At 48.2% G+C, this 22,449-nt stretch overlaps 1 protein-coding gene across 1 annotated transcript; it reads right to left on the bottom strand.

Moving 5' to 3' along the window:
• Positions 1–3,837: 3,837 nt before the first annotated feature.
• TMED10 (transmembrane p24 trafficking protein 10) lies at positions 3,838–20,503 on the bottom strand. Its single transcript, XM_054067995.1, has 5 exons — positions 20,272–20,503; positions 15,775–15,895; positions 11,216–11,289; positions 6,485–6,611; positions 3,838–6,079 (listed from the first exon to the last, which is right to left on the bottom strand). Exons 1-5 carry the CDS (start codon positions 20,455–20,457, stop codon positions 5,958–5,960), a joined length of 630 nt encoding a protein of 209 aa, XP_053923970.1. The 5' UTR covers positions 20,458–20,503; the 3' UTR covers positions 3,838–5,957.
• Positions 20,504–22,449: the final 1,946 nt, after the last annotated feature.

Raw genomic sequence — 22,449 nt, forward strand, 5'->3', positions numbered from 1 at the left:
AATAAAGGATTTATCAAAAAAAAATATCCTTATTGTATCTCGCCACACAGACGTTAACTGCCCTTTCTGCTCAACTGTAGCACGCGTTACTGAATAGTTATGACTCGTACGGCGAGGGGAGGAAATCAGGGCTCAGGGGTAACCACCACCGCTGTATCCCAGCACAGGCGTCTGCTGGGAAGGTGAGGGCCCCCGCAGGGATCCACATTCCACACCATCACTGAAACGTAGCCATGTCCCACTCCTGGTTCCTAACATCGCTCTCTAGCCATGACAAAACAAAACGAAAGATTCATCAATAATATAATTCATCAAATAATTAATCAAAAGCTACAATAACGCCTCTGTCGTAAGGAAGCATTGGCAACCTTCATCTCAGGTGATTTATTTTCTTCATAAGTAATGCACACCGTTATCATTTCAGTATTTTGTTTTCAAAGTTCAGCAGTCACAGATGGGAAAGCGGAGTGAAGGATGGGGAAGACTCACCTCAGGACAGGAGATCCTGCACTTAGAGGAGGCATCAGGAGCTGAAGCACAAATCCCTAAAATCCTGGTTAGATCTTATCCCACCGCCTTGGGAAGATGCTTTATTGCTCAGAGCGTGAAACAGAGTTCCTTGCAAATGTGGTGAGGGTTAAAGAGTAGTTCAGTATTATATGCACTTGTTTTAAAAGTAACTTATCCAAGTTTATCTGCTACGCAACTCAACTATTTCCATAGAAAGACGTCCTTCCAAGCAGCGATGACAGCACATCTTTTAGAATAAAAGAGCTTGAAGGAATGCATGTAGAAACTCAGACAGCTTTTGCTAAAGATCACTCCCTCTCTCCACTGCAAGGGGAGTCCCTGGCTGAATGTCGTCTGGCAAATAATAGTAATAGTAATAGTAATAGTAATAGTAATAGTCTGGCAAATAATAGTAATTAAAAAAAAATAAATAAAAGAAAAATCAAGGAAGTAACAGCTCTCCCCAGTCAGGTTTATTGGAATGCGACTGAAGAATCCACACCCGACTTTACGTTGAAGTTCTTTACTCAAGCATTTAAAGAAATCACACCACCTAGAGGCAAAATTGTTACTGAATGAAGAATTCGGATAAGAGTAGGAATAATGCAACTTAAACAAAGTCATAGCAAGTATCTGCTTATGGTTTTCAGAGTCAAGACAGTACATCAATTATGTTACGAGCACAAGGAAAGAGCAGGAGAAAGAATAAATGACAAGGCATCTACTTGGTTAATTATAATTAAGAAGACAACACTGTGAAGATCCAGTTAAATATGTATAGCAAATATCTTACACCTGGGGGAGATTATCCAAACAAATCATATTCAGAGGGAAATAAAAGACCAAGCAGATGGTATGGGTGAGAAAACCCTGGAGTGTAAAGTTCTGCAGCAGATCAGACTGGAGCTGCAATGGGATGTAGCTGGAAATCACGAGCATAGCTTCCTCTCTGCCTGCTTAGGCTGTGTGGTGGCTGCAGAAACAGCGTCCCCACATATAACCAAGAAAAATCAAGTTCATCTAGTCACAATTCCAACACAACCTCCTGGTGCAAATTATGCAAAGATCACAATGCAACTGATTTAAAAGCTCAGAGGAAAGGTACCTCAGGAATATCAGCTGTGAAAAGAAATTAAGTGACAGGAAAGCACAGAAGTGAGGCAAAGCAACGTGAGGATGGTTCTGTCATTGCCTTTTTTGAGTAATGTGCCCCCGAGGAAGTTATTCAACATGTACATTTCGTTGCAAAAACTGAAATACAACAAGTCAGATGAGTGTCAGGATCCAGCAGCTTTCTCCAAAAATGAGATAAACAAACGATCCTCATAGCAAAGATCCCTGGGATGGACACCTGGAGACCACAGGTCCTCTGGCAGGCTCTGCTGTCAAGCTGGAAGGAGAGAAGCTAATACATTGAGTTTAAGGTGATAAACCACATAGACCCCTGGTGACAGAAGGAGCAATCGGACATTAATTATTGCCATTTTGCAGGAAGTTTAAGTCACTTCAGCTGCAGCTGAAACAGAGGAACTCCCCACTCCTGCCAGTGCAGTAGATTTCCAGTGCAAAGCAAAGCAAAGCAAAGCAGGCTTCCTACGAACACTGCTGAGCAAATACAAACATTTTAGTGCTGCAACAAAAGGTCCAATAAATGCCAGCAGGCAGTTTTTCTAAATCCTCTGCTCCTTCCACCTTCCTCAGGGAAAGGCAGGCCTGCCAGAGCCACCACTCCACCATCAGCAGTGGTTTGGTGGAGGAACAGCAGAGCAAGCACAAGCCTGTGAAATTTTCGAGGTGGAGAAGGGGCAGCAGGCAAAACTACCAACCTCGAATTCCTCCAGTCTCCACCAGACCCAACTTTCCCCCCCCCACACCCCGTGAAAGATGTATTTGTTTCAGGCTTGTGTTCTTTCCATCCCAAGGAACCACCTTGACTGCATGGGGATCTTTTTTTCCTAGAGACTTTGTTCACTAAGGGCAAGGACGTCTCAGGCACATGAAAGGCAAGTAGAGTGGAGAGACACGGTACTTTCCCAGACCTCTGCTGTAGGACCCCATGAAATGCACAGGCAGGAATCCCCTAATGTTCTCACCAACCAGTTGCTGAACTAGTTTGAGTCAAAAGTCCCTGGTCTGCCAGTTAGGAGACAACATGGGTATTGTACGCTTGGGTTATTTCTCACGTACCCGAGCAGCTTCTAAGAAATGAGCAGCAGAGTGTGTAAAAGGCTCATCCCTTCACACGTGCGCACATGGAGCAGCTGCAGCAGGCACTTTGTACAAGGCGCAGCCTGCGCTGGCATAGCAGGAGGGGGAATACGTGAAGATATACCTTACTTAAGAATGCTCACGCGCTGTGGTAAGTACTGTGATAATTAAATCGTTAGTCACACTGACAAGTGGGTGGAAGAGGCTGGAAACATCTGATGCAGTTTGCTACAGGCAATGAGATTCACCAGCGATGCATTCATCACACACGAAGATGGCTCAGACCCCATCTGCAAAATCTCAACTTTAGCCCGTTTCCCAGAAGTAAAATGGAATGAAGACACCGGCTCTGTATCCACAGTGCTCGGGAACAGCCCAGACCCACTGGCAACCTACCGCATGAGAACAGCTGTACGATTTCACATGCTCAAATAGTCACCCAGGCAAGAACCTGCAGAGGCTAATCCTTATCCAAAGATCTGGGAATTTCCCTTCTTGAAATTCTCCTTGATGCTACTAACTAGTTATGTAGCACTTATGTGCCGGTGGCATCTCTCACTTGGCTGCCATTTGACAAAAGGCTCACAGGCTCAGCACAGGAGACCTCACAGCGGTTCAGTGAATAGCCAAGCGCTCTTCAGGAAGCATCTGTCACTCGCACAGGAGCAGCTCATCTGTGTGACAGTTGAAGATTTCCTCTACAGCACAAAACTGAAAGCAATTCCGTTTGTCTTAATGCACTAAATCTTACTTGGGAGCTGCTGGTGAAAAACTGAATCTTGTGCTCTAGTGCACCAGCCCAGTTTCATCATCAGCCTCAAAATTCCTCCACAGAGAGGGATATAACTAGGAAGGGGGGAGAAAGAAAGAGAACAAATGGTAACCTGTATTACAGACAGCTTGCTGCTGTGCTGGGCCCGCTCCATAGAGAAGCCCATGCAACCGGTACCTTTCCAGAATCCGGAATTCTCCATTTCTTTATAAATTAACTTTCACTAAAGAAACCCAAGGGCTTGAAGTTGGGGTGTCTCTGCATTTGCTGCTTCCTCCAAAGGCCATCTTGCAGGAAACAGCAGTCAGTAGGAGTATGCACAGACTCGCATGGACAACTGAGGTGGGTTGTTTTTCCCCAAAGAAATTTTATTTGAGAAAGTTGACAAAATCCCCCAACCGGTCATTACGGGTAAATCCATAACAGCTCCCCCCTCCCGCGCAACCTGTTCCCCCGTAACCACACCAGTACAGTGAAGATCAAAAAGCAACACCAGAACGATGAGAGTGTAACAGTCACCCGGGGAACTTAAGGCCTCACCACCATTTTTAATTAACTTTGTACTCCAATAAGGACAGGGAGAGGATATCAAAACAGACAAGACTGGTAAAGGCCCTTTCTTGCACTGTCTTTTCAAGTTATATAAAAACAAAATCAAAACCCTAACAGATCTACAGGCTTCAAACTGTAGGACCTAAAACCACCTTCCAATGACTTCTGTAATTCAGTCCTGTGGCATCGCTGCTGTTCTGCACTGTAACAGCTTTTAACAATGTGCAAGGATAAAACGGATGCAAGGGCAGAGGAGGGGACTTGGGTTTGTAATATGGCTTTATCAAAAAAGAAACAAATTAAAAGCAATCTAAGCACTTGCCAGGGGAACTAACAACTCCAGGAACTTGGCAATGGCGAAGAGGAGGCAAAGTACGCATGTATTTAGATGACAGGAGGTCATCTTTTCATCCTCTTTCCCATTACCTCACCCTGGACAACCATTTCCTTCCCAGCAATAGATCAGATTTAGGTCAGAAACTCTAAAACCATGATTTTTTTCAAAATGGGAGGCCAGGCCCAGGGCCATGACAATCCCTTCCCTAGCCAGAAGTGTCTCGGCATGACACCAGAATGCTGTGCTGCTGAACCGTTTGCTCTGAAGGAATGCAGAGAAGGTGAAAGAATTTTAATCACTGCCTGAAGACTGCAGCAGGTAAGTCCAGAAAGTTAACCCACCTGTTTTTTCCCAGCCTGGCTTATTTAACATCGTGCCATCTGGACAGCTGAGAAAGGAGGAGCTGCTTGCTCTCTCTGTAGTACCACACACAATAACAATTCTGTTGAGGTAACAGTTCAGCCCCAGATGTAGCATTACCGTGTTTCTGTACTGCTTTTCTAAGTTTATCCACATTCTTCCAACAACTCTTCTAGCAACCTGCAAAGCACCCCTGGCACCCTCAGACCTCGAAGCAGGGCACAAGCTTCACATGAGCAGCACAGCCCACATTGCTCTGAGGTCTCAGAAAATGAGATTCAATCAGCTGCCTGCTGGATAAACGCTACGCTGTTAGCTGAGAAAAGTCTCCAGCTCAATGTAGGACCAAGTTTCCAAGCATAACCTGCTTTTATTTGCTCTGTGACTGTATCTGACTGAGGCGTCCTGTCTGCACAAAAGGCTATCCCTGACCAAGGCTTTCAGGAAAACTGCTGTATCATTTCCGAATGAGAGGGGCAAATCCAAGACAAACACGTGGAGCAAGGGCGGGACCAAGGCTGCACAGCTTATTTGAGCAAAGGAGGCTTCTCCTTTCCAAGCTCAAACACATTTCCAAGACCTCTTACCAAGGCTCCCCTTCCTCCAGGCTGAACCACCGTCTGTTCAAGTGCCCTGACCTGTCAGTGCAAAGACACCAGCTCCCACAGGGAGAAACACAGAGGTCCACAACTGGGACCAAACCTCAGACCTCCCTCTATCCTCTGGCCCTGCTGGGATGATGAATCCTATTGCTTTGCACTCACCCTCGTTTGCATGAGGCTTAGATCCCAGCTGGTGAGAACAGGGAAGCCCCGCTCTGCCCTGGTACGAGCTGCATGGCACCAGAAGGGCTCAGCAGGGTCAAGTGGCCAGAGATAACACTACAGTCACAGACAGATGGGAGATATCATCAAGCTAAGATTATAAATGGAGAACAGACAGCGCAAAACTTGCTGCAGCTGTCGTGGAAACGTATTTTTTATTTAAATCGCTGCCCCGGGAATCCCCAAACACATCCCCCACCCTCAACATCCAACAGGATTTCACAAGTGCCCAGTTGCCTCCAATTTTCAGGCTCCCCTCCTCCTTTAGGGTCCAAGTATCTGCAGAAAAGCTCCAGTCAGTGGGTATCATCCGTGAGATCGCTCCAGGGGGCCACGGCTGGGTCCCAGCGGTGTCCAGCTGGGTTGGAGAGGAGGGGGAGGAGGACTTCCTCCTTTACTCAATCAATTTCTTGGCCTTGAAGAAGCGACGCAGGTAGAAAACCTGCCAGGTGGCCAGTCCAATGAGACAGCACATGGAGAAAATGCTGAAGTACAGAACTCGGATGTTTGTCGATTCTGAAACGGAAACAAACCATTACATGGAAGCAAACTTCAAAGGCAAGATATCTTGCAGCAGGAAGGCAAGGGCACCCAAGCACCAGCAGTACTTGCGAACAAAAGCAGATGGGACAACGAGAAAAATAATGAGGGAACAAGGCGAAACTGTGGTTAATGGGCAACAGTAAACAGTACAGAGTAATTCACATTAGGAACGGAAACAGAAAGAAATGATTTCTAGAGATGGGACACACAAGGCTCAGTGACTGCTTTCAGAGGGACAGAAGTATCAGCAGGTTTCCCTCACTAGGAAAAGAACAGGCAGAGACCACTGTAACTGCATGATCTTAAACACTGGCTTAATAACACATTCAGCAGAGGGGTCTCAGAGCTCCATCCTTCTGAAGGACCAGAGTCCCTTACCATTTGTGTCCCTCATCTCCTCTTCTCGTTTCTTCATATAGGCAAAGTCGTTAACGATGGACTCTGCAAGATCTTCCAGGCGCCTCAATTCTACTTCCAGAGGCTTCAACTTCTCCACTTTCGCAATCTAGAGAACAGAAGAGTCAAGCAATCACTGAGCCAAACCAAAAGCTCCCATATGGGTTTTTACAGCCAGTTTGAACCACTCCTTCTCACGTACTACAGATCTGGGGCATCCTTTCCCTGGGGGAAACACCTCTACAAGCCAGAAACTACCACTGCATAAAACCACTATCACTTCTCCCACCTGTTCTCTGAAACACACTTTCCTACTATCCCTCCTACACAACGCACAGTACGCATACAAGCACGTTTCTTCCTTATTCAGCCTAATGTTAGCTTGTTCACAGTTGGCTTTCAAGGAGTGGGTAGAAGAGCTTGCCACATGACTAAACCTGCAGCGAACAGAAGTCACAGACAGAGACACAGATGACTAACTTACATACGCATATGATTATTCTATAGGCACACAGGATATCAGCAGAGACTCTGCTAGCTGTTGCCATACACTCCAGAAAGCCTGGGCAGCCGGATCACCAGTAGTGGTGGGTTTTTTAACACCCACAAGAGCTCAGAGCTTTTATCACTTCAGCCTGATAACCTCAAAAGCAGCGTATGCTCTCGGCAGGGCTACGCAGCTACACGGTGCTCCCTCTGGCTCAGGCCGGCAGGTGCCGCTGCTGGAACAGCGACAGGCTGGGACGGGCTGCCTGTCAGCCAGTCCAGAGAGAGAAATACACTTTGCTCAAAAAAGCTCGTCTACAAAACCAATGTCAAATATTTGAGCAGATAATGAAACCCACAGTCTTACAAGTCACAGACTTGTATCCAATCAGGGATCTGAACAGGTTGGATTGATGGGCTGGGGCCAATAGGATGAGGTTTAAGAAGGCCAAGTGCAGAGTCCTGCACTTGGGGCACAACAACCCCGTGCAGCGCTACAGGCTTGGGGAAGAATGGCTGCAAAGCTGCCTGGAAGAGAAGGACCCGGGGGTGTTGATTGACAGCGACTGAACATGAGCTAGCAGCGTGCACAGGTGCCAAGAAGGCCAATGGCATCCTGGTTTGGATCAGAACAGCACGGCCAGCGGGATCAGGGAAGTGATTGTCCTCCTGTACTCAGCACTGGTGAGGCCACACCTGCAATACTGTGTTCAGTTTTGGGGCCTCTCACTGCAAGAAAGACATTGAGGTCCTGGAGCGTGTCCAGAGAAGGGCAACCAAACTGGAGAAGGAGCTGGAGAACAAGTCTTACGAGGAGCAGCTGATTCTATGATTCTATCATTCAATACAGAAAAATCCACAGGAAATTTCATTAGAAAGCACAGTTCACACAGCAGCAACATTTTAACGCTGAGTGTGTACAGACACGTCCCTGCCCCAGTCCCTAGCTGTAACCCGACTACACGTTATGTAAAATCTGTGACACAAGGACATTACTCAAAGGACACTCACTGCAATTCCTGCCACGCTGTAGCATTTGGGTACCTCTGGTTCTTGCACAGAATTTGTCACTATTACCAATGAGTGACAGGCCTCCACCTCAAAGGCCCTGAATAATGCTGCTGTGTCCCTGAATAACGCAGCAGCAGCAAGATGCGCTATAAAAAACTACAGAGAAACCTGAGCAACCACTGGTCTCACTCCACACAACATTACTCAGACATCAGCTGCAGGACAGCCTCCTTCAGTGGTCCAGGTGCCGACTGGCAGGCAACAGGGTGCCCAGGGTGCAGACATCCCTAAAATGATGCTTCCAGAGGCAGGTGCTTGGGCGTCACCTCAAGAGATGCTCATGACCAGGCCAGTATTGGCCAATTGGCCATTTCACTGAAGGGTCTTCACATGACACCTGCATCGTGGCAAGCTGCAGGCCAGCAAGCAGTCATCTGAGTATTTTTATGCTGAGGGGAGCTGTCTATCACAGCTCTGCCAGCACAGCAGTGTCAACTGGGGCGCATTTGTGACGAGGGGTAGGAAATGGAAGGTTAAACAGCCCCCGCTTTCTAGCCAGTAGCTTGTATTGACAAAACCCTGTGGCATGGACATGTATCAGTCTGTAGAGCTTCGCTGAAAAATAGGCACCGGTGTAAGTGTGGCTATAGCCCAGACTTTGCTGGCACAGCCAAAGCAGCAGGTCTATAACACGCATAAGGTCTCAGGCAGCTCTGCTGACAAGCTAACCCTATACTGTCCAGCTCCGTTTTTTTCCTCATGGGCATTTACCCTCATTCACAGAGGGCTACGAAGGTTCCACTGGGAAAAAACAAGGCTTGCCTGCTCCATCCTGCAGGCCTTCAGCTGCTCTTAATAGGTTTAGCTAGAAACATCTGATAGCTACTGTCAGCCTTGCTGGCGCTCCAAGACACACATCCTGGAACCTCTTTTATCCTTAGTGAAGCCAATATGCACAGCTACTCCAAGGGATTTTGTAAAAAGCCCACCAAGCATTTGTGAGAGCGGAACACCATCGTTCTGGAAGAAACATCTAGACCACCAAAACAACTGAGACGACAACTCCACTGAACTTCTTAGGGGCCACTCAAACACTGATCAAGGCCTAACTCTCTTCCTAGCATAGAAAGAGACACACTATAGCCAAGCATATAGCAGCTGCTTATCTGTAAAGGAAGCTAGGTTACCAAGCCCTCGTGGTAACCTCAGAAAAATCTTTTCACTTCTCCCTACCTTAATTTCTACTTCCTGAACACAGAAAGTTATTTCTCCCTACCTCAGAGAACTAAGGAATGACACTGCCATTCAGTTCGGTTTTCTGACCCAGCTCAGTCTCCCAGTTGCTTTGCTCAAAGACTGTCTGGACCTATGAAAGCTTATGAAGCCAGACTTGGACACGACCCCTTCTCTTACTGCATGCATCCATGCACAGGCAAGACAGTATCCGCGACTCTGCATCAAGTCTCCTTGCAACAGTTCAACAAGAAAAACTGGGGAGGAAGATAGGTCACTCGTACTTTACAGCAGATGAACATCACAAGCAAAAGACTCAAATAGGCAGCAATTCCAGAAGAGAAACCTCTCCTGGAATTGCAACAGTCCTCCCCTCTGGGGCCTTAAAGCAAAATGTCAAGTCAAGACCCACAAATATTACACAATGCAAGGAGAGAGAATTAATAAAAAAGAAAACATGCTGCAAAGTACCGTGGGTCAAACATCTGTAGCAGCTGTACAAACAGTAAACCAGTTTGAATCTTTTGCAGAGACGCTGCTCAACAATGCTTGACACAGTCTGCCACTCTGAGGTCCTCACAAGTCAGGGATGCTTTCCAGCACTGCCAAATCTGCATTTGGTATCAGGTGGGACTGCAAATCTAAGCTCTTCTTTTCCCTTGTTTGTCCACGGAACTTTTCCATTGATCTAACTACACTGATAAGCATAATGGATACTTACTTTTATCCCAAGACTGCTTTATCAGTACTGCAAATGAGTACATAGACATGGGCATAAAATAGGGCGTAAAAGAACCCTTCTGCATAAGGACATCTCTAGGTAGCACTATAGTAATGTAACTCAAGACACGCTGCCCGGCTGTATTTAAAGAGATTCTGCACATGTAGTCACCATAATCCTCCCACATTAGGCTGTCGGAGGTCATCCCATAAGATTTCAGTATCTTGTAATCCTTCAGTGGCCGTTCGCCAGGCAGCTGGCCCAATGATCGCTCTGCTCTCCTCTGACCCCAAGCATTTTCCTGTTCTTCACAGAGGATGTGCTCAACACTGACATAAGCCATGCAGGACCAGCTAGGCCAAAGCTCAAGAGATATAAGAACTCCAGCACCCCCATCTCAGAAACCTGTTAGGTTTCCACCTGGCACCGCACAATCTCCTCTGCCACTCATTCTCCTCCCTAAGGCATCTCTTGTGCTGTTGTGCACTGGAACACCGCAGTCTTCTGCAGGAACCTCTCTCTGTCAACCACTTTTCTTTCCTCAGGTACAGGCTCTGTGCTGGAGGCTGACTGACCCCAAATTCTAGTGAGCCAAAAGCACAGCAGCAGCCATCAAAATTCAGCATCCAAATGAGCCAGGACGGTTCCAGCCATAAAGCAACTGCTATTCCACACAGCTGGCTCTTGGGCCTAAGCAAGCTATGTCCTCCTAAGATGAAAACATACAAGCTTTATGCCTGTTTGCAATATCATGCCTTCAAACCAAATACCCATTTCACACCAGCTGCTACTCTGCCAAACACCTTTACACGGATCCACTGCCAGTTTTTAAAAATGCACAAGCGCCATTTCAGGGCTGTTGAGCCAGGACACCCTACAGCTGAAAGGTAAGAACTGTAACAACACAACTTGACCTTCAGGAGAATATGGTATTGACCTAAAATGCTCTCGTCTGCTGGGGCTGGGAAAACTTCATATCCCAGTCTCCTGTTGCCTCTAACACCCATGCCCAGAAGCTGGGTCACGCTGTCCTAGCAAATCCACACATTAGGCTCCAATTCCCAGAGTACAGAATTAATCTGAGTTGCTATTTGTCATTTTTTCTCCCCTCACACACAAAGCTTCACTGGGATTGTAGGTTGCAGACTGGCTTTCATCACCGCTGGGAAAACAGCTTCCCATCATGAGTCCCAGATCTGTAAATGGCACCACGTGAGTGCTGGGAAAGGGGAGCCTGCAGTGCAGGCAGCCAGGGGACATACCTCCTCGTAGTTCTTTGCTTCAACTCCATGCTTCATATCCAGAATCACGAGCTGGTCCGGCATCCTCCCTGTTCCTGGAAGCATAATGAAAGGATTCATTGTGTGAAACATTCAGCCTGCCAGGAAATCACTAGCTCTCCCCACCACTGAGGAAGAGCTCACAACACCCCTCCCCTCCCTCCATGTCTGCAGCTAACTGCGGAGGCAGCACAGTCCAACCTAAAAATACAGAGACTTCACAATAAATCCTGCTGAAGGAGAACCTCCCAAAGATAATGAGAACAAGCTGTAACTAAAAGTGCTAAGTGTGTGTAGGATGCAAATCACTGTAAAAACTGCAGAGGATTAGAAGATGAATACCAGCTGCTATGAGAGCCTTGCAAAAGACAAGCCGCCCAAGGGACAAATACTCAACTGGGAAGCCCATGTTCCTCCTAGCAGGAAGTGCACCAGCAGCTTGTCAAGGTTATTGGGGTTGTAAATAATTTTACATGCAAAGAGGCAGAAGGTAAACTGCTCTAATTGAGGAATATGGCATATGGGGACTACTGACCTTCACATGCTCCTCTATCTGCAGAAACAACAGCAATCACTTTATCAACATATCTTCCCAGGGAAAGAACAGCTCAGATGTCTGAGGCCCACGCTGATAACGCAACCCCCAAGATGGCAGGAGGCTTCTGAAGCTGGGGAAGCTCTCTCTCCAGAGAACTGCCAGCTGGAGCCACACAAACAGCAAGTAGGATAATGCTGCAGTCAACAGCACAGTAGGTGTCTTTTAAGGCTGTTGCCCCCCCCCCCCCCCCGGGTAGGGACACCTACAGCTGTCAGCTTCTTTCAACTGCCTCAAACTGTCACATCTGACAGCACTAACAAGGGGAACAAAGAAATATATAGGACAGGCATATCAGATGCCCTAAAGAAGGCAGCACACCAGCTGACTCAAGTATCATATATACCACTCACCAAGCAAACATCTGTATGTAGCACTTTCCCAAATGCCAGTGCTTTGGGGCATACAGTTGCCCTCAGCTGGCTGCCATCAAAACACAAGGTCTGAATTCACTTATACTATGAATTTCAGAGTCCAGGAGCACGTCCAATACTCGCACTTTGCCTCAGGAGTCTGCCAGGTGGACATTCCCTCAGTCCACAAACAAATTCAATGTGCAAGTTACATGGGGTCACTCCAGTCGGCACTAGGAAGATATTCCAGATCTTCAATACAACATCCCCAAATTTTCTCTTTACCCACTGTACAGCTCTTCAACACCAGAGATGAACCACCTCCACTTTCTACTGCTAGTAGAACACAGAATAACCTACTGCCCAGTCAGTCGATATCAACTACAAACTGCGTCTTTAACTTCCGGAGGGATACAGGAGCTCAAAATTCAAACCCAGCTACGTAAGAGCCCAATGGATAAATTACGATTAGGATGGAAATTTATTTTCTTATAAAAGACCAGTTACTGTAAAAACAAACTCAAATCCCAGCACTGTTCTTTCACAGACAGGCTGTACACAGCCACACAGTGCTCCTTTCTCCAACCACAAGTTTTGAGCGCTTATGCCATCTGTGTATCAGCACACCTGATGACTGGCAGGTAGGACAGCCCGCTGTGGCTGCAGAAGAAAATTCAAAGCACACAGTTTGGGAAAAGATTTTTTTAAAATGTTGTTTAAACTACAGCAAATTAGGTGGAGAGCCAGAGCTTCCAGGAAGAGATGAGCAGGATGAAAAGGCTGAACGAGAGAACAGAACTGGAAGGATTCATTTGTCAGGCTGGAAGGGGGAACTGCCAAGGGGCAGTTAGAAAGCAGAAAACTTAGAGCTGCTGGGTGCAAAGGGATGGAAAGCAGACATTCAGCAAGAGGTTAATGTTGTCAGGGACTGACCTGGAAAAACTCAAGCTCCTCTTCTACAAGTTTACTGTTCCCAAGGCACTAGGCAGCTCCCTTTGAGCTCGTCAGATCCTTGGTAACTTCCCGCTCTTCCTGCAGCCAGGGCTCACCAGAGCAAACTGGATCAGCAGCAAAGAGCAAAACGGTTAAGCCCCAGAGATCTTGAACTAAGCTGATATCTACATCCTACATCCCCCAGAAGGTCTTCAAGAGGTCATCTCACAGCAGCACAGAACTGTTGCCTGGGAAGTTAGGGGACCTCCTAATTTGCAAAGTCAGTGGATAAACAGGATGGTTGAACTGAATGTTAAAAAAATCTCCCACAGGAATTCGAGAAAAAATGACCCACAGCAGTCTTAAAGTTTGGAAAGAGAAGGATTACAGAAGGAGAAAAGAGGTAAAGATCAGCACACAGGAAGAGCCCTGCAGGGGAGCATGCAGGGCACACCAGTCAGTTCTCCTCAGAGGAGAGCATACGGTGCGAGAGTAAACGTGCCTGGGAACACAGCACTGGTCAGGAACACAGGAACTTTCAGTCCTGGAAAGGGGAAAAAAGCCTGTCGTGCAAATTTCCATAGCTCTAACGAGCACCCTAAGAACTCCTCAATCCTGATAAGATAGATCCTTCTAAATAGGATCTCCTTCTCACTTCCTCTTCCTCAATTCTGTGGTTAGGGATTGAGAAATCCCATTTGCTTAGACTCCTCAGCTCCCAACGGCTCTGGGCTTCCTCTACCAACAGTTTTTCTCTTCCAGTACTCCACCAACATCCTCCTTGGCTGCCACTCTACAACTCTTGAGCACTTACTTGATAAGACTGTGCAAAAAAAACCCAACCTTTAAAGAGAAACACGGGGGTAAAACAGTGCTTCGTCAGAAATCCCATTCCCATGCTGACCCTTACTGAGGAAACGCAGCATTTCCTGGTGACGTGGTTATTTCTTCCACAGTACCTTAAACAAGTCCTGCAGGTGATTAGGCTTCACAGTGCCATGTCTCTCACTTTAATACTTCCTTGATTACCATCACAGACATGGGATATCTGGAGATACTCATCATGCAGCACCTCTCTTCAGCAAGGAATTTGGGCCTTCTGAATCCAAAAAGAAAATGGCACCTTGAAGGCTCCCAATGAGAAAGCCTCCAGAAGAGGGTTTAGCTGCTCAATTGAATCGCTCCAGATTCTGACACCTCAAAGCCCCACTGGTCACCAGGAAGAAGTTGAACTTTGAAATGTTTTATCCTTATCAGTACTGAAAGCTTTAAAACAACCCTATAACAATAAAAGGGAGCCAGGAAATGAATGTTTGTTACAATCAAAGAGCCACAAGGTCCTCAGTCTAGGCAAGAAACCTCTGGTCACAAGCACTGGGATGACAGTCTACACACAACTAAAGAAAGAAGCCTTTCCCACTTCAGTGTGTGATCACATGGAAGCTATGAAAGCTTTTGTGGGACTGTCCGAGACTTCCCAAATACCCAGGTGCTGGACAGTAAAATAGCATGAGTGACTCCTGGATGAGTCACTAGTGCCTACATATCTCCATGCGTTAAGGAGCATTTGGAAACCCTACCTTTGGAGTGAAATAAGCAAAGTCCTGAGCATTTGGGGCACCACCTTATCTGTAAAACACTACAGAAAAGGTGTTGCAAGCCAGATCTCTCCCAATTCCAGCAACAAAAATAGTCTTCTCTTTTTGGAATGCCCTCTTCAGCTTGCAAATTATTTCTATCTTATACATGGAGCAAGACAGCACCTGTCTTTCAACAGATATGAGGAAAGCTGCCAGTTACTGCTCTGCCAAATGCTCTGGGACTTTTCCGGATAAGACCTAAGAAGAACCAGGTCCAGAGAGCAGGACTCTGACAGTGACCGTGAAAAGATGCGAACACTTACGAACTTGCATGCGCTCACACCACCGCAAATGAGACTGGAGCCCACGTGGTTGGCTGTTTTGAGCATGTTTGTCCTCAAGTTGAGCCCAGCCACTCAAGGCAGCACATGCGTCACACTCATAGGAAACAAGCCTCACGCTCGTTAGGCAACCATCCCTGCTGCACAGATGCAAGGCTGACGTCCTGCTCATTTCCCCTTCCCTTTACCGACCACTTACAGAGCAATAGCGGGTGCAAACCAAGGCCATGTTCTCTGTAAAACTCCCAACCTCAGAAAACGGTTGCTAACCTAATGCAGGATTGCTGCCAAGCACACATTGTGGAGAGATCACGTTCTACCAAGCAGGGAGAGACGGTCAGATGGGGAGAAAGACAAAGTCCTGAAAATGATGGCATCCTGCTCTTTCCTGGCTCAAATGCAAGATGGGGAGAAGCATGCAAAGGGCAAAATAGCTCTGGTTTGCTCCCCAGTACTGCCACTCACTGCGACTGCGGTGACCTCTGCAAGAGGAACAGGCAATCCCCCTTTCAGAGGAAATCCAAGCACTCTGCACGACAGCCACAGATTAATGCAAATATCGTGATGGCTGATACCCTGCAGTGAGACTGCTCATGAACTTCTGAAGATCAGCTTTAAGAATCAGTGTTCTGCAGACCACACGCAGGATCGCTTTACAGGTACCCTTAATCCACATATCTACATGAACTTGTTCAGAAGCTGGAAGCAGTCAACAGGCCTTTCACTTCACTTCACTTACCGACAGGAAGCTTGCTCTCAAAGCAGACCTCAAACATATCATAATCTTCAGTGGTGAAGGCAAACTTGCCCTTACTGGCATCCTCCTTGGCATACAGGATGTGCCCAGCAGAATCGGTTATCTGTAAGAGAGACAACGAAGGTAAGGAACACAGTGCTTCACTGACATAAGCTCAACTTGCCTCTGCAAGAAGGGCTCTCCCACCCTTCCTTTTGGACCTGCTGCTTTCTCCTTTCAACAATTTTCCTTCTTCCTCATAACTATATCAATCCCTCCCCTTCTCGTCCCTGCTCCAGGAGCTGACAAAGTCAGAACAATCAACCAAAAAGAACCCCAAAACAAATAAACACCCTAAATTCCTCTTCCTCCTGTAACCTCTCAATACAGACTACATTTAGGAAGCTGAACCAAACTGTTACTTATTGCCTTCATTTTACAAGCAAAATTCATAAATTCCCATAGCAACAGAGACACAGAGAAGCCTTAGGGGACAAAAAAAGACTCACTCCTGAAACAGTGAAATGGAGAAGGGCACATCTATCTCTCTAGAATTGAGCCATTGGTGTGGCCCCAAGTTATATGAGGTCTGGGTGCCAAGATTCAAATAAGTGGCTACTTCAGAGGACAATTCAGACCATACAGGCAGAATAACGACTGCTTTGCGGTACGTCTGTGAAATTACTAAGAATAGGCAAAAACTGTAGAAGGTCTACAAAAAATGCTTCAACAAAGAGTAAAAAAAGGACAGGCATTTTATGACACAGACTTGAGAGTTACTGTGCTCAATTAAAGGCTCCACCCTGTTGAGAGAGGTGAAAAGAACTGAAGGCACTAGAATACTGTGCAAAATCAACAGTGTACACCTGAAAAAGCATGGGTGCTGAAGTTAATAAGGGTCTTTTAAAGTCTTAGAGACAAAGAGACTTAAAAGCTTCAGAATAATTTTAAAAGTATGTAAGACAGAAGTATATAAAATAATTTGTGATACAGAGTCAGACATTCTCCTCTACTCTATCTTATAAGAGAAATCAGCCTCGTTTCCCTGTATAAAGGCCACACAAAAGGACTACGTACCCAAAATTATTCTAAGGAAACACTTTTCTTTTGTCTTATTAGAACACCTAATTAACTCCCTGCCACAGGTTACCACTGATGCTGGCAGCGTGCTGGACTTGGAACAAGCGCAGACCTTTACATCGACAACAAGACCTGCTGCATTAGACAGCAAAAATAATAAAGAATATAGAACCTCATGCCTCAGGGTATAAACTCTGGCAGGCAAGACTTTAGGCAGAAGCTTCCTGTTTGTACAGATTATCCTGTAATTGTTGTGTTAGGGGGGTTGTCATAGGTTCCCCTGCACCATATGTTTTTTGTCAGCATCTAAGAACGAAGCAGAGACCACGCACCTCTTGTGCTGCAGTTCCTGCTCAGAACTCTACCTGTATTCAAGCAGTGAGCAGATGAAAGCACGCCTGCGCAGTCAGGCACAGGCAGCTGCGGGGCCGTCCCCTGCCACAACCCACCAACAGAAGCTACCTCCTTCCAGAAGCATCCAGCTCAAGTCAGCAGGCCCTGTTGGGATGCCAGACCTTCTGCATCTGACCACACAGACAGGGTGTAGAAGCACATGTTCTGGCCACCATACAGTGCACACTATTCAACGGAGCAGTCCTGACTAACCAAGATGTGAGCCTCACCAGGGTGATCTCACAAAACGTGCACAGTGGCTTCTGCATCCCAAGAAGTGGTGACAAGAACATAGCAAAGAAAGCTCTTAAATGCCCCTGTTATTTTTGAGCACTACTCCCTTAGGGCTTTCTATAGAGCAGAGCTAATCTTTAGCTAGAGGATATAATGCAGCTTGATCCATTTTTGCCCTTTCCAGCTCTTGCAATAGCCTGCTCATGAACATGACTCTGGACAGCAAAAGCTCTGCTGCTTTCATCAAAAGTGAATAGCATTACCCAAACCAGCCAAATTCACTGCCCATTCAGCCAGGGGTGCGGGGGCGGGAGAAGCTGCTAATAGCACAGCCAGAACACTTGCGGGGGAATGGACCTGAAAGGGATTTTTCATGCTATTCTAACGTTATTTACGGTAAAGCAGTCCACAACAGACAGGGCATTGTTCGCCCTTGACAAACAGCCTGACAGTTCCCCAAACCACCCGCCTGGACAATGAGGCAGAGGCATGTGGCCAGGCCCAAGTGAGACCTCAGCCGCCCCAACGCCACCCCTTGGCAGTGCCCACGGATTCCTACGGAACAGAGGGTGCCACTGTTCGCGCTGGGCTATCGCGCACACAAAACTTATCTCACCAACAGGAACCAAACTGAGCCTAGCCAGGATTAACTGCCAACCTCCTACATCCAGTGGCCCGACGTGGGGGACTGGAGCAGACTGTCCAGTGCAGAAGGAGAGAGACCACCGGCAGACATTATGTCCTGAGCTAATTTTACCCACGCAAACACAAAGAGAAAAGTATGCACGTAGCAGGGGCACGACAGCACTTACAACAGACCCAGCATGCTGGGAGGCCACCACATACCTGAACAACAAGAAGGAAAGCAAGAATTGCATAAATTACTATTCCTCCTTTGTAGCTTTTCAAACTAGTATAGGACTTTTTTTTTTTTTGAAAAAAAAAAAACCAAACCCACTTTTATTTTGCAGTTAGAATAAACTAGAACTTCCACAAGCATTCCTACCTGGATACCAGCTTCAGCAGCAAAGCTGGGCTAAGACCCAAGCATGCAATTCATCGTTTCACCACCTCCCTAGACGACAACTCTGTCATAAAAGTGAGTTTTGGAAGAGACTGTGTGGTCAGTTGACCCAAGAGCAGGCAACCAGAGAATCAGGAGCCTTGATCGTCAACTGTTAAGAGACAGATGGAAGCATGGCATTCAATCTGAAATATACGCGCCTTGCCAGACATACTACACCAGCATTTTAAAGCATTAGACATCTAATAACAGCAGAATATGATTGTTAGAAACACAAGACTCCAGAAACAGCCTTCTCTAGCCTGACCAGGCACAATGGCCAATAACCCATGACCTCTGTGTGTGTAGGCAGATGCTGGAAGGACAACTTGATTTCAGGAGATCTCAAATACTCACTCAGTAACACGGAGTTCAGACACTCCTGAGCAGACCACCCTGCCTCTGTCTGCCTGCTTTTTAAGCCTCTGGGAGCTCAGACAGAATTAAAAACAGACAGAAAGCTGTTCTGAACTGTTTATGTAGCACTAGCCCCCACTCTGCTAGCCTGGAAATCTGAAGAAAGCCCAGGGGAGGCAGACTCCAGAAAGAATTACAGTGAAGCTGGTGAAGCTGTAAGAGCCGCTTGTCCCACAGGGCCCTTCCCCTAGAGTCACAGAATCATGGAATAGTTAGGGTTGGAAGGGACCTTAAAGATCCAGTTCCCAGCCCCCTGCCATGGGCAGGGACACCTCCCACTGGCTCAGGCTGCCCAAGGCCCATCCAACCTGGCCTTGAACACCTCCAGGGATGGGGCAGCCACAGCTTCCCTGGGCAACCTGGGCCAGTGTCTCATCACTCTCACGGTGAAGAAATTCTTCCTTATGCCTAGTCTAAATCTGCCCCTCTCCAGTTTATACCCATTCCCCCTCATCCTATCACTACAAGCCTTTGTAAAAAGTCCCTCTCCAGCTTTCCTGTAGCCCCTTCACGTAGTGGAAGGTCACTTTGGAGCCTTCTCTTCTCTAGGCTGAACAACTCCAACTCTCTCAGCCTGTCCTCGTAGGAAAGATATTCCAGCCCTCTGATTATCTTTGCAGCCCTTCTCTGGACCCATTCCAACAGCTCCATGTCCTTCCTGTGTTGGGGATTCCAGAACTGGACACAATACTCTAGCGAGGTCTCACAAGAGGAATAGAGGGGCAGAATTCCCTGCTGGCCACGCTCCTTCTGATGCAGCCCAGGACACGTTTGGCCTTCTGGGCTGCGAGCGCACATTGCCGGCTCATGTCGAGCTTTTCAGCAATCCATCCCTAAAGATCCTTTAGGACGATTTTCTCCCCTGTAGCAAACACCCGCCTCCTTCAATTCCACGGCACACCGTGAACGGCCACGTTGCGCTCCAGCACCCTGTTCCTAAGCGCTCGCTTTGCCCCTGCCCTCTCCCTGCGGCTCCAATCCCGCCATGCCAGGCGGTCCGTGGAGAGCGAGCCCTTGGAAAGCCACGTCACCGGAACTCCAGCCTCCTTCCACCGGCGCGCTCGGGCCTGCCTCAGCGCCGCGCCTGGGCCTGCGGGTTACGTGGCGGCTGCGGGACGGGCCCCCGCGCCGAGGCCTTCCGGGGAGGGAGGGGGGCGACACACGCCGCCGCCTGCGCTCGGCTCAGGCCGAGCCCCCCCCACCCCCGGCTCCCCCTCCACGCGTGGGGCCGACGTCACGCGCGCCGAACGCCCCGCGCGCCCCCGCCCCGCGCGGCCCTGAGGGGCGGAGCCTCCCCGCCCGCCCCGCCGCACCTTGAGGTTGGCGGAGGGCCCGGCGGGAGATCCCGGCGGGGCGGTGATCTCGTACTCGCCCGTCACCAGCGTGTCGCGGTGGATCTCCTCCCGCAGGCACTTCCGCGCCTTGCCCGGCAGCTGGAAGGAGATGGGCCGCGCCGGCCCCGCCAGCAGCAGCAGCACCAGCAGCCGCGGCAGCGCCATGGCGGCGGCTCCGTGCGAAGGCCCCGCCCCCACCACGTGACCTGCGCGTCACCGCGGGGCGGGAAGTGGAGAGACCCGGGGCGGGGGGGCGGAAATGGGTGACCCGGGTGGGGAGTTCATGGGTCACAGAGCCAGAGGATGGGGTGGGGTAGGATGGGGTGAGAGGGATCTCGAAGGCCGTCCAGTTCATAGAATCATAAAATCGTGGAATAGTTTGGGTTGGAAGGGACCTTAAAGATCATCCAGTTACACCCCCCTGCCATAGGACACCTCCCAGTGGATCAGGTTGTTCAAAGCCCCATCCAACCTGGCCTGGAACACCTCCAGGAATGGGGCAGCCACAGCTTCCCTGGGCAACCTGGGCCAGTGTCCCACCACCCTCATGGTGAAGAAATTCTTCCTAATGTCCAGTCTAAATCTGCCCCTCTCCAGTTTATACCCATTCGCTCTCATCCTATCCCCACAAGCCTTTATGAACAGCCCCTCTCCAGCTCTCCTGTAGCCCCTTCAGGTACTGGAAGGCCACTGTAAGGTCTCCTCAGAGCCTTCTCCAGGCTGAACAAAATCAACTTTCTCAGCCTGTCCTCATAGGGAAGGTGCTCCAGCCCTCTGATCATCTTTGTAGCCCTCCTTTGGGCTCTTTCCAACAGCTCCATGTCCTTCTCACGTTGAGGATTCCAGAATTGAACGCAATACTCCAGATGAGGTCTCACAAGAGCAGAATAGAGGGGCAGAATCCCCTCCCTCCCTGCTGGCCACGCTGCTTTGGATGCAGCCCAGGATATGGTTGGCCTTCTGGGCTGCGAGCGCACATTGCCGGCTCATATTGAGCTTCACCTTCCCCCTGCCCTGGGCAGGGACTCCTCCCGCTGGATCAGGCTGCTTAAAGCCCCTTCCAGCCTAGCTTTGATCCCCTCAAGGGATTTGGCATCCACAGCTCCCCGGGGCAACCTGTGCCAGTGGTTCACCACTCTCACAGTAAAAAAATTCTTCCCAATATCTGATCTAAATCTTCAGTCTTTCAGCTTAAAAACATTCCCCATCATCCTATCCCTGCACTTCCTGATAAAGAGCCCCTCCTCAGCTTTCTTGAAGGCCCCCTTTAAGTACTGGAAAGCCACTATAAAGTCTCCCCTGATAGTGCATTCTAATTATTAATATGATGTAATCCATTAAAGAAATTACTATAAAAAGCCAAGTGGCACTCCAGTGCAGAGAAAGGTACTGGGGATGGACCAGCAACCCGAGCATCCTGGAGCCCCGTACAACTGGTGGCCCCAGGTCCTTCCCTGGGGGCTGCACTCACTGTTTAATTGGTGTTTTTAAAATCTTCTGAGTTACTTCCTTCTTGTCCTGTTCAGCCAACAAAATCTATCTCTTTCAGATGTCTCGCTTCTTGGGACCAGCATCCTGCAAATAGGGTAGCGGCAGAGGTACGCCAGTGACTTTAACGGCATATGATGATGTTTAAAGATGCTCAGAGGATTATCTTTTTCCCTCTGTTTCCAGCACGTGCTCGTATCTATGTTTTCTTTCCTCTTGGTCTGTTTTACTCTTCAGGAACATAGCACTAATAACCCACGGACCAGCCAGCGACCGTCACTCACCCTGGCACCCCATCACCAGCTCTCCTCCCCTCTCTGCCTGCTCCGTGGGCCCACAGCGTGGGGAGAACGTGTGGGAATGGATGTGCAAAAAGCGCTTTGCCCTGGGTTGTAACCAGCCTTCATGCAGGCTGGGAGAGAGGATGAAGATTTCCCGAGTGTGTGGTTACGGCCACGACAGCAGCTTTTGGGATTGGCTGTGAATACTTGGATGTGTTGAGACATAAGGAAAAGCAGGAAGAAATAAATGGATAGTAATAATGCTAGAAAGCAAAAAAGCTCTTTGATTTGTGTTAGCTTGAGTACAAAAAAGTTACACCATTGTTTCACTTCTATTTCTTATACCCCACCAGTCCTCTCTCATGTCTTTAATGACAAGCAATAACCA

Source organism: Cuculus canorus, chromosome 5, assembly GCF_017976375.1.
Source record: "Cuculus canorus isolate bCucCan1 chromosome 5, bCucCan1.pri, whole genome shotgun sequence".
NCBI lineage: Eukaryota > Metazoa > Chordata > Aves > Cuculiformes > Cuculidae > Cuculus > Cuculus canorus.

Excerpts from the sequence above, each read along its gene's own strand:
- TMED10 (XM_054067995.1), bottom strand. The coding sequence starts at position 20,457 with ATGGCGCTGCCGCGGCTGCTGGTGCTGCTGCTGCTGGCGGGGCCGGCG. Across the intron at positions 15,896-20,271 it reads GGCCCTCCGCCAACCTCAAG|ATAACCGATTCTGCTGGGCA; the intron begins GTGCGGCGGGGC and ends TCTCTCTTACAG. Across the intron at positions 6,612-11,215 it reads AAGCAAAGAACTACGAGGAG|ATTGCGAAAGTGGAGAAGTT; the intron begins GTATGTCCCCTG and ends TCTGTTCTCTAG.